Here is a 12,369-nt window from a genome sequence, read left to right on the forward strand (position 1 = left end):
AACCTGTTCTGGACAAAGATAGAACTGGCTAAGTGTCTTCCAAATCGCATGGTTCAAGTTCTCCATTGCGATATTTCTTCCTGCATTATCTTCCAAAATATTGCTCTCAGGTTATGGAATTCAACATGCTCACCCATCTCCCCATCGAACTAAATGTGAATTGACGGTACCAACAATCAGCATTGTCTTTCCTTTATAGAATTCTTTTATTGCAAATGGAATGACTCGATAAGGTGCGTTTATGTTTCATTTACTCATAATACTTATAAATGGAGGATATCCACAGCTACAGAAGTAATACACCAGCTTAACACTTCGACAGCGCTCTAGAAATGGAAATTTATTTTCTCGTGACAGCGTTTGTGTATGAAGTATTTTCGATTTCTTACCATGTCTAATTGAATAATAATAATAATAATATTCGAACTGTCCTCGACAATTTACCTCCTCGTCTTTGTTAGGAATATCGGAATTCGCAATGCCAAAGATTGATGTTGTGATGTTGGTGGCGGCCGTGGGGACGTAAATAAATTGGAGAATATTCACTCAGGGTCAAGTGCCGTTTCCATGAAAACCTAAGATTAGACCCGCTGACCCAGATCCAATTTATCACTGTTATTTTGGCGGTTTCGTTGGTGACATTGGCAGTAGGCTGATGCGTGGGACAACATTTTTCCTTTATAAGAGTAATTTTATTTTCATTCGTAAACCTGTGTTCAACAACTGCTGATACTTCGGAGGCATTCAGGGGTACTGTATTTCCTGAGTATTTTGGTATAAGAGCCTCGTGGTCTCCGGTGGATCGTTACTGAATACCCGCATTTCGTTTGATTTCTTAGCCCCATATATCTTTGTATATCTGTTGAACTGAAAATATCTGTACACCACGGTGCAAATGTCGATGGTATGCACTGTGTGTCGATTTCTGTTCAGAACCCGTGCAATGCGCCGACTGCAAGTGGCACGAATGTCACCATTCACGTGTAACACTCTCGCTTCCAGGGTCCTCCGGCATATCTCGCACGATCGATATTTCCACATGAACATAATTGAATCCGGTTTCTCGTTGTTACAAGTCCAAAAAGATAGGAGACTGGAGTAATACACTTCAAGACAAGAAAAACGACGAACCACGAAGTAATTATCCGAATGGGACGGAGATCGGTAGATGTGTTGTACATGTACAGACAAACAAATGATTACCGTTTTAGAAAAAAAAAACTGGATAATTTATTCAAAAGAAAGAACTGCACAAATTGAGCAAGTCAGTTAAGCGCTAGTCTCCAAATGGCCCTTATACATTGATCGATAGTGTTGTTGGATGTCCTCCTAAGGGATATCGTGCGAAATTCTGTCCAATTGGCGTGTAGGATCGGTGAAATACCGAGCTGGTTGCAGGGCCCTCCCCACAATGCCCCAAACGTTCTAAATTGGGGTGAGACACGGCGACCTTACTGGCCGAGGTACCATTTGGCGAGCACAAAGGCAAGCAGTAGAGACTCCCGCCGTTGGCGGGCGGGCATTATCTTGCTGAAATGCAGGATGGCTTGCCATGAAGGGCAACAAAACGGGGCGTAGAAGATTTCGGATGTACCGCTGTGCAGTAAGAGTGCCGCGGAAAACAACCAAAGGGGTCCTGCTAAGAAAAGAAATGCACCCCAGATCATCAGTCCTAGTTGTCGGCCAGTTAGCATCTCACCGCTGTCTGGTGTGTCTCCAGACACGGCTTCGCTGGTCGTCAGGGTTCAGTTACAAGCGCGTCATCACTGAAGACTCTTCTACTCTAGTCAGTGAGATTGCAGGCGTTATTTTCAGCACAGTACTGATACTAAGACAAATGGGGGTAAAAAATCAAACGAAATCCGGTTACTCTCCACAACATCGCCAGATACCATGAACACATTAAACCAGTAGAGTGAAAAAGCTCCGAAATTTTTTCAGTTGCATTCGGGTCCAACGTAGATAAGTTATTGGGTCGGACACTTGGAGTTGCTGTTAGCCCGGTGTGTAGCGTCAGATTCTGATGCTCGTGAAGTCTCAGTTTCAAATCTCGTCAATAGCACGTATTTGGTGCGTGCAATGCGGCTTAGCGGTTAGCGGTGCTGACTGCCGTACTGTTGGTCGCCATTTCGAATCCCAGCGCCAGCGATTGTTTGTCGAAATGCGGAGCTCGAAGATTGGAAGGAAAAAAAATGCAGCGTTCTTCAGTAGTAAAGTGCCAAACTACGGATCCAAAGATCTCAATTTCGATCACTGGTTAGTCATTGAACTTTTATCGTTTCTTTCACCCTTGGCAAAGTTTGTTAATGTGAGAAATGCTGAGGTGAACTATTCTTTGGTGCATCAGTTAAAATGTAAGTCCCCCGAAAGTCAGTTCAATAAGGTCGGAAGACCTCCGATAGGACAATGCCTAGTAAACCGATGTGATATTCAAAAATAACCTTGACGTTCATACCAGGCTTACCTACTATAGTATATAAGTTGTTACGAAAACACATATGGAAATTATCTAAAAATGCTTCTTATGTCGAATTGTTATTTATGTAAGGTTTTTTTTCTTTCTAATGGCTGTGACAAAAATGTTACCATGCCAACTACAACTTAAAAAGCAAAAGTGTACCATAATTTCATTATACAGTCTGTTAATTGACTTGCAGAACAATGCACTGCGCAACACAGTCACTTTTTCTTAACCCCAGACAAAAAATTGCTTTTGTGCTACATTCCAAAGGGGTGCGATCACATTCGGTGGAGTTGGGGACCCACGATGTCCTTAGAGAAGGGTCGAAGCGTCTGGGGGGATTTCATCAGCGTGAAACATTGTCAAGAACGCCATCTTGTTGCTCATCATATTGTGAACTGTTTGTTTTCGAGCGCGAAATATGTGGGATCAACGGCTGAAGAGAAGATGTGGTTTTATTGACCCTTTTATGCCATCTCCTGAGGCTCTCTCGTGTCGTTTCTGAGTGGCGGGTTGTCTGAGACGTTTTACTCGGAAATCCATACAGAAACCGATTGATTTCGGGGCTGGGCGTCACGATTCTGACTTCTATCGCACAGGCGTCAAAAGAAGGGTCGAACTGTGGGTAAGCGAGGGTACCGACCTTCCCATTGTGTGACACCTCCACGGCGGCGTTGGGCAGAATTATAGTGAATTTTGGTGTCAGTGTGACATCATTAATCCACCTTACGGCTCACATGAACTTCTAAGCTCTGGCCTTTTCTTCACATTTGACGTTTCAAGTGCAGCCGAGCCCGTGGTTGCTGGCACAGGGCGCCACGATTTTGCAGCTTTACAGAGAAAGGTTGTGGGCACCTTTGAGCGAAATTTCAAAAAGTTTGAAAAAGTGACCCTTTAATTGTGTTACACAGTATATGTTACTGATATATTTCAAGATATGAATTATAAATGGTTTTCATGGATATAAAGTTAAATGTGTAGCTAATTTCTAGTCACCTTCTTTTCTCTAACCTGTCATGGTAATAGTAGACGAAGATGCTTCAGTTAATTGCATTGTCCATCGCCGCTTCCCTGACATGCAAAAAAATCTTCATTATCTACTGGTATCTAAAATTCTAGTAATAATCATAAAATTTGTCTCACAATCTGATACGTCCATTTTAATCCCATTTATAAATGTAGCGCTTCACTTTTGTATCCTGAGTATTAAGGAAGATTTTTATAAATTACTGTTACATATGAAGGGCTTAGTTCAATAGTGGTACAAGTCCATTACCTCCACTTTTCTGCCTATAATGCTTCTGAAATTAATGATCCATACAAACAGAAAGGTTCATCTCTAGCAAGAAGCCATATGGTTCAATATTTCTGGTATCTCAACTGCAGATTTTTCGGCACTCATTTAAGTTTAGGACTCTGTATCTCAGAATGAACAAAAAGGAACTTGTACCACTATTGAAATAAACCCTTCGCATATGAGTATCCCTTCATTGTACTAGCGCACGCAACGTTCTCTTCGTCTGGTATGCGCTTCCTCCTTGATGTGATGTCCCTAGAATTATTTTCCAGGCGACTTACAACATTTTGCAGAAGAAAAGATTATTACGTATGTTTATTCCTTTGGGTGCGCATGAAGTGTCAGACCAGAGGGATACTCTCATTATCCACATCCTGACACACATTAGTGGATTTCTAAGGATAATGAAAATTGTGTAGTAAATTAGCGTACATTCTTATGGCGTTCAGTTAAATTATTCATAACATGATTTACAGGAATTACTACAGTCTATCATCTGTTGTGTTCGTGTGACATTCTTTATATACCCACAGCATCATGTCGTTCTCCTGGTTTCATTGCTCTTCAAGTGTACTTCTATCCCATTTTGTCGAGTTTGTGTGTCCACTCGTTGTTTTTCATGCGACGTCATCAGTGTTACACATATCTGTTTATTGCGCAATCCATGATGACGCACTGTGGCGATTCAAACTGCCCAGAAATATTCGTCATTGTTTCTTTTTTTAACCCTTTTCAGGTAGGTTACCTATTCTTCATGAGTGGATATAAAGTGGGCCAACCTCCAAGGTGGACAGACATAACCTTTCCTCGATGTTAGGAAATATTTCGTAATCACGTCTTCCAGTTCGCTGCTATCCCAAGCTTCCTGCCAACTTTCTGTCAGCATACTCGCCCACAATGTCACTGATGTTCTCTCTGACACCAGTAGGCTGTTACTGTATACGTTACCATAAAATTGCCATGAGAGTGTCTCCGGGGTCTTTCACCAGTGTTGTCACTCTCAATCTATGAACTGAAACACCAGCTCCATGTGCCACGACACCAACGAGAATATACAGGTATTATATTCTGATTAGCTGTAAAGACAGTCTAAATTTTATGCTATATTCACGATTTTTTGTATTGATGCAAAGGTTCTGGAACCGACAACTTAAATAAGAGCTAGAAAGTTTTACTTTTCGCGTGTGTAAATACTTCTGTGTTTATACTTTCCGAATGTTTCTACTTTCCACCACACGCTGTCGCATGCTTATAAGATGTCCGTCATTATTCCTGCAGAATATGGGCCTTTATCTTTTACAGTGCTCACTGATTGATTAATGGCATCTTCCATGAATTTCCCTTTCTGAAACCCATATTGGTTTTCACTGAATGCTCTCAGGTGTCTTAGCTCTGTTAGCATCTTGGAGAACAACCTCTCTTGGACTTTTGATAAGTTGTTTTATAGCAATTTGGGTCGACAGAACATCGCCATTGTGGGATCCTTGACGTTCCTTTTGTTAAGGATGGCTACGTAAAGTAACTTACATGAATTTGAGATGTCCCTTGAAACAGACATTTAACAGACTTGCCAAATAAGGCCCAGTCGTATCCTGCAGGACTTGAAGCACTTCGACCTCAGTGCAGTCTGGACAAGCAGCCTTACTTTTCTTTAGCTGACACACGGCCAACCTTTCTTCTTCCTAGTTAAGTATGTTTACTGAAATATGTATATAATAATTGGAGTCCAATTCTTCTGTGTATCTGCTCTGATTTTTATCTCATCATTCTATGTATCTCATTCGGTAAGAACACCTGTATCCACAAGCTGGTCGACTCTTCCCAGTCATTTTTTACCTGACCATCTTTCTCTTCTTAAGGTTGACGAAAGTGTAGGTGCTCTTATTTTGGTAACCATTAATTTAAAAGATGTACCCTAGGGATTTAGGCTCACTTCACTTGAAACATAATTCAACCTCCAGTCCTTAAGTACCTTAATGATTATTCCTTGTTTTGCTCTATAAATTCTTGGCTGTTGGTCTCTCTCTCTCTCTCTCTCTCTCTCCCCTCCCGCTCCCCTTTCTCCCCCCTCCCTCCCTCTTTTTCCCCGTAGGGTATGAAGATGTATGTTATGACACACCAGGCCTCTTTAGGTACCTACAGTTCTGATAGTCGACATTGCCCTGTCCATTACATGTTTTATTGCTTTTACAAGCCCACTTGCTCTTTTGTCAAGCCTGAGATGACCCTCTTGTCTTTCTGGCAAGTTAAAATTCTTTTGGCAAGTTAAAACTTACCATTGAAAGTGAGAAGTTAGATTTTTGAATATTGTAGTGGTGTATTACATGCTCTTGAGCTCTTACATCCTGCTTATGCTCCAGACCTATATATATTGTTTTGTGATCATATGTTGAGTCATCATTTACCCACCACTCTTTAATATCATTTTCGAGTATTTCTCTTGAGGCAAGTGTTACATCAGTATTTGAACTAGCTACTACTCTGTTTTGATATGCTGGGGTTATTAGACCTGGATTCATTGATTGTCTCCATTAGGTCTAGTCCCCTAGCATCAGTGTGGCCATTATTACACTATACAGAATGCGCGTTGATATTGAGTAATGTCTTTTTTTGTGCCTGTCACTAGAAGTACAGTTTTCATACGACGTGTGTTCACTTACGTTTCTATGTTTCTTGTGTTTACAGGTGCTGCCAGCTATGTGACGCCGTACACCTACGCGACGCTGCCTCAGGCCGGCCTTCCGTCTGCTGCAGCTGCTGCTGCAGCTGCCTTCCCTGGCCTGTCGCCCTACCAGACAGCCCAGGCGTCGCTGGGTGAGGCACGCCTCCAGTAGGCTGGCCTGACCACTCTCACACCTCCTGTGCCAGTGTAGTCACATGTGGGGAGAAGCTGATCCTGGCTGTTCTCTGTCCTCAAGTGTTGCTGATCGCCAGGGATCTCTGCCTCGACAGTGTGCTTGTTGTAACTTATAATTACCACACAAAAAATATAAGTATCCTAAAAAGAAACTCTGTACATCTACTGTATTTTTACTCTTCCATTCTGGCTGTAGAGTACCATAAGCCTGCATGACACGTTGGTATCCACTGTGGACTTAAAAGCTTCAAGTCTTCTATTTTATGCAGGCTTCATTTCGTTGGGAGGTGGGGGGGGGGGGGGGGCGAATGGGAAGAAGAATCCATAGTAAGGCATATTTTTTGAGAGGTAACTCGTAGTATCTTCCACTGAGGTTGTTACTGAAATGCTGATACAGCATTCCACGGTCAGAGAAAGAGAGTGAGAATGAGGGAGAGAGCAAGAGAGAGAGAGAAAGAGTAATTGTTTTATGTTATTAGGTAATTTGACATTGGCCATTCTCCGAGAATTCAGCCAACGTGCCAGACAAATAGAGTATAATCAATATTTATTATCTTATTGTTTATTCATATTTATATCTTTAATTCTTCTACAGTAGATTAGGTGAATAGCTAGTATGTAGATTATCTGTTTATAAATAGTACTGAAGTTAAAAGAATTTATAAAGGACATTAATATCCTGTAAATATTATAATGGGTAAACAGTTCGTGACAAACAGTAAGTCACAATAAGCTGTCTCAGAATTTATGTGGATATTCAGGTACTTAGTATCTGTAATGTACAGTAATGAAAATACAAATGTCCCCACTTGTTATTTTTGTAATAATTGAAAGAACTCAGGATGTTACACTGAGTGTACTCCATTATTACATGTAATGTTTTCAATGTCTGTAGGAAATGTGATAAAGACTTTTGCAGTAGGTATGCCATCAGTATGAATGGTCCAGTATTAATAAACTTGCCTGGACACTGTTGTTATCTCACAGGTGTAATTTTTATCAATGACTTATTTTGGCCATTAAGATCTCAGTTTATGTTTTTGAGAAATAATAAAAGGAACATATGTATCAAATGTAGTATTAATACAACATTGTGGAAAGAGATCTCACAAATGGAGCTTTGCTAAGGTCCTTGGTCGAAACTGTTGTTTCCTTTCTACTAGATTCTAATGGATACATTTGAAAAATAAGTGGAACCTTTCGTTTCTCTTGAATGTTTTACATTATTATCTTTCAAGAATATTTAAGTAACATATTGATGCTGCATATGTCACAGTATTTATGTGGAAACCCATACTCGAATAATGTGTTTGTTACTTGCGTTGATGTCTGAATGCACACATCGTGTTACCTAACAGAAGTGTAATCAGTACAGAGATATATTCATAACACAGTTATTAATAAAAAACACTGTTTCTCCTCTGAACTATATGAAAAAAATTCAGATTACAAGTGATGTGCACAATATTATATTAACTGGCCTGTAGTTGTTGTTATCCTGTTTATTGCATGTGTATTGGGTGATGTAGCTCAAGCATGTGTTGTACTTTTTTCCAAATATCTTCCAGTATTCTGCCATTAGCCAGGCTCAGTGTTTGCAGTACTTGTTTCACAGTTTTGAAAATTATTGACATAGGATTTTATCACTACATGCTGCATTGCCACTAACATCCTTTTCACATGAATTAATTCACAATGAGAAACTATTCTGAGAAACTCAGGGTTGTTTGATAAATAAATTTATGTAGATATGTAATTTTTATAATATCCTATGTTATGTTCCTATTGAATGGCAAGCCTACTGGAAGGTTTACATCAGACTTATTTCTACTGAAGCAGCTATTTTACGTAGTATTACATTTTTGAGAAAACAGTTCTGTGTACTTAATTAAGATTACAGTTAAGGTATGTCAGCTTATCTGTTAGATAACAGATATGCCCAGAGAGGTTGCTAGTCATTATGCTACAGTTCGATAGCGATCACTGTGCAATAATGCATTGTTACCTAATTTGTAGCTGTTTAATTTTACTATGTGATTACTAGTCAGAGACATTGCTGGAATCAGTAGCCTGTATGGGTAACAGCTGCCTAAAAAATTCCTAAACTATTTTAATAATTCGAAATGTGTCAGCCATGTGTATAATGCTCAAATGCAGAGTCATTGCTCTAGAGTGGCATCTGTGGACTCTATGATGCAGTGTATAAGCTGAAAACATGAGGGGAATTGAGAATTTAGTGTATGCACAGTGCTACAGTTTATGTTAATCCTTACAAATAAGACAGACCAAAGTTATTGTAGTTCTTACTTTTCTTATGCACAGTTATGTGCTCACATGTTTATACAAGTGTAGCAGAAAGTTGATCACTCATTTAAAAATATGAAAAAGTTATTCAACAATGGAGAAGACATTGAAACAATGTGCCGTGCAACTATTACTACCTGTTATCAAATGTTGGCAAGAGGCCTCTGAAGGTTTTAACGGTACAAATTTTTTGTAATGTTTAGGCACAATTTCTCAGAGTATCGTAAAGTCCTAACAACAAGCCATTTCACACATATGGAATCATACCTGTGATAGTGATGATCCTGCCATTATTTATTTTTCCCGAACTAAGATTTTCAATTGGTAGGTTGGTTTAAAATAGCGTTTTCCTATGTACTTGGAATGGTGTCTCAACCATGATTTGTGATAGAAGACCAGAAGCTGCAAAATTTTTAGAATTTCTACAAACAAAAAGTGCTAGGTAGCTTCACTATGAGTCAGTCTGTGACTTTGGATTCAAGTTTTTATTTGACATTTTTAATGTTTCAGAGCCGTAATGAAGGAAGACAAAGTGTTTTAGAATGTTTTACAGCCAAGAATTAAGCTTCAAATCCGTCCTGAAATTGCCTTGATATCTGAGAAGTGCCTGTGTGTTGTGTAATATGGACTTTTTTACAGCTGGCAATAATGAAATATTGTGAACTTTTCAGTATTTCAAACAGAGTATGTTTTAAACATGTAAATTTATTGACTACACAAATATAAAAAGAAATCTGGTTCAGGAACAGTGTGTTTTCTTTTGAAATATGTGTCCTTACATTTATTGACTAGTGTGATGCAATCAAAGCAAAGTTGGCCATGAATTTAATTGCACCATGGGGTGATTGAATATGCTGATTCAATCTTTAGGTATATTTATATTCATCAGTATGCTATTTCATCCCTTCTTTTTTCACGTGACAAACATTTTCTGTGGTAAGTATTGATTTCTTATGATTTTTGTCATGTCTTCCCAGTAGGTGGTTTTCATTTGATAAATTGGCACCATAAATGAATCAGCAGAGAGTATCCATAGATTAATTTAGATTTTAGCAGTGGTACACTTCCTGTCTGGAATCAGAACCTCAACAAGATAGCATTTTCAAGTGTTCTATTCAGTATGTCTTCACTATAGAGTGAGAAGGATAAAACATGATTATCCATTAGTGTATACTCTTAGTACCAGATTTGACTTTAGTGACTGCATTGGCAAATATAAAAATGAAGTTTCACCTAAAGAATGCTGAAGTGCCGGTAGTTTTAGCCAAGTGGTCATGTTCAGTCACAGATTAACATGTATTATGTTTAAGGAAAGGTCCTTGGTGTCAAGTTGCAGAAAGTGTCACTAAAAACCAGTTACGTGTTTGACCCAGGGTAACTTCCATAGATTTAATTTAGTATTATCATGTGACTTGAATATGGTCATTTGCCCAAAACAAGTGGCTGGAAATAAATAACCATTTCTAAAGTTTTTAGTGAATGCATGATTTCATTTTTTAAATACACCAAAGCATTCCAGCACAGTTCACAGAAAATTCTGCAATCTGTGGCTAGGAAAGTCTGCACAGAGTAAACAGTGATTTTAAAAACTGCAGTCAAAAATGACACTTTAGTTTTTTAATGCAGTAAGTACAATTATTAAACATTTGTCTCTATGGTGGAGAAGGTAAATTTTGTGTCTGGGCATAGAGTGAGGTTTCCATAGATGGTTAGAAATGGAGGAAAAGTAATATAAAATTATTTGCAGAGCATCTGACAAGGAAGATAATTCCCAAAAATGTGGAACAGTACTATAATTCTTTGTTTCATAAGAAAGCTTCCTTCCTAAAATGCCTATGGTTTTCATTTATCAGCAAATATACTTAAAAACTGGATTTTAATCAACTACAGAAGCAAGCTGTATTTATGACTGGTCCAGAACAGTGTACCAATTATCACTTGTGGATAATATCATAGAATAAAGAAAGGAATGTGAATTATTAGTCCATCAGGAACTCAATGACTTCTTGAAAGCTTTGATCTCAATTGCAACAAAATATTAATTCTAGCAGCAGTTGAATAGAAAGTTATTGATTCAACCTATATTAGTATTTTGAAGAATATAAATATGTCAATACTGTAGTTTCCATTTAAAACTTCATAGGGACAGTTGGAGATTCAGAATTGAAAGAGAATCCAGGTCAGGAGATTATGTCACCAAATTATTATTAGGAGCCCTAGAGAAAGTTTTCAGATCCCTAAACTGGACAAAGATCTACTACATGTTAATCGAACATAACTGAACCACCTTTGTTTTGCTGATGGCAGTATAGTGTTTGACTCTCATCCAGAAAAATCCAACAAGGAATGAAACATAAATTCAGAAAGTTACCCTGGAAATCAGTTATAATAATTGTAAAACCCAGGATGGGTTTTGTGAGAGAAATGCCATGCCGCAGGCAAGGAACTATAAAATGCATTCAAAAAGAAAATATTTGAAATTGACAATGAAGGCAAGGAACCAATTGATTAATTTGTGTATTTAGAGCAATTAAAGACAGTTACCTAATGGACAGTAAAAGCAGCCCGATATGTGGAACAGAAGGTTTGTAATCAGTGTATTTTACCAGTTTTGATTTGTTGGCAGTGAGACATGGGCTTTTAACATAACAACAACTCATCTCTGTAACATAGGTTGGTAACACATGATTGTATCTTAGAGCTTGACTAGGGGTATCTGGTTCTAAAAATAATAAGGAGCTAATCGCTGCCAGTATTTGTTTGGTAAGATGGTGACATACAGTTCGTGCACTCCAAAGTTTGCGCCAACCTCCTAGATAAATTCCAGATGTCGTTGATGCTGAATGGATGTGAACTTTAAACTCTGCCATCATTGTGCTGTTTGAAAGGAGTAGGTTATGCATTTTGTTTCATCCTTCTGTGATCATCACTATCATCACAAACATGATACTGCACTCCATATTCACTTGTCATAGTCACCTCAACTAGACACTCACATTTAAGACATGACACTTGGTATTCTGTAAGGTAGGGTTCCAGCAAAAGTGAATCAACAAGTTCTACCAATTTGGGGGCTAAAACCTCTATGCAACATATCAACCAACAATGCCATTCAACAGGTACTTTTTAATGTTAAACTGAAGGTTATCCATTGATTGGTGGAAAGAGGCATGCTGGCAACTACTGGGAGAAACAGGAGAACAATGAGTAGAGTGAAAATGAGGGGGAAGTAGTCTAAAACAAGTCAGTCGATCAAAGAAAAATTACGTTTTAGTCGTGATAATTTTGGCATCCACAGAGTGAGATTTGAAACAGGTACTGTTTAATGTTAAACTGAAGGTTATCCATTGATTGGTGGAAAGAGGCATGCTGGCAACTACTAGGAGAAACAGGAGAACAATGAGTAGAGTGAAAATGAGGTGGAAGTAGACTAAAACAAACCAATCGATC

General features: G+C 38.6%; 1 protein-coding gene across 1 annotated transcript in view; it reads left to right on the forward strand.

The window, feature by feature from the left end:
* Positions 1-9,665, forward strand: part of LOC124617826 (RNA-binding protein 24-B-like) — a 349,098-nt gene extending 339,433 nt beyond the window's left edge. Inside the window, exon 5 of the mRNA XM_047145296.1 lies at positions 6,444-9,665. Coding sequence (XP_047001252.1) covers positions 6,444-6,592 — 149 coding nt within the window. The 3' untranslated portion in view covers positions 6,593-9,665. The remainder of the gene's footprint in view (positions 1-6,443) is intronic.
* The last annotated feature ends 2,704 nt before the right edge of the window (positions 9,666-12,369 follow it).

Source organism: Schistocerca americana, chromosome 1 (assembly GCF_021461395.2).
Source record: "Schistocerca americana isolate TAMUIC-IGC-003095 chromosome 1, iqSchAmer2.1, whole genome shotgun sequence".
In the NCBI taxonomy this organism is placed as follows: domain Eukaryota; kingdom Metazoa; phylum Arthropoda; class Insecta; order Orthoptera; family Acrididae; genus Schistocerca; species Schistocerca americana.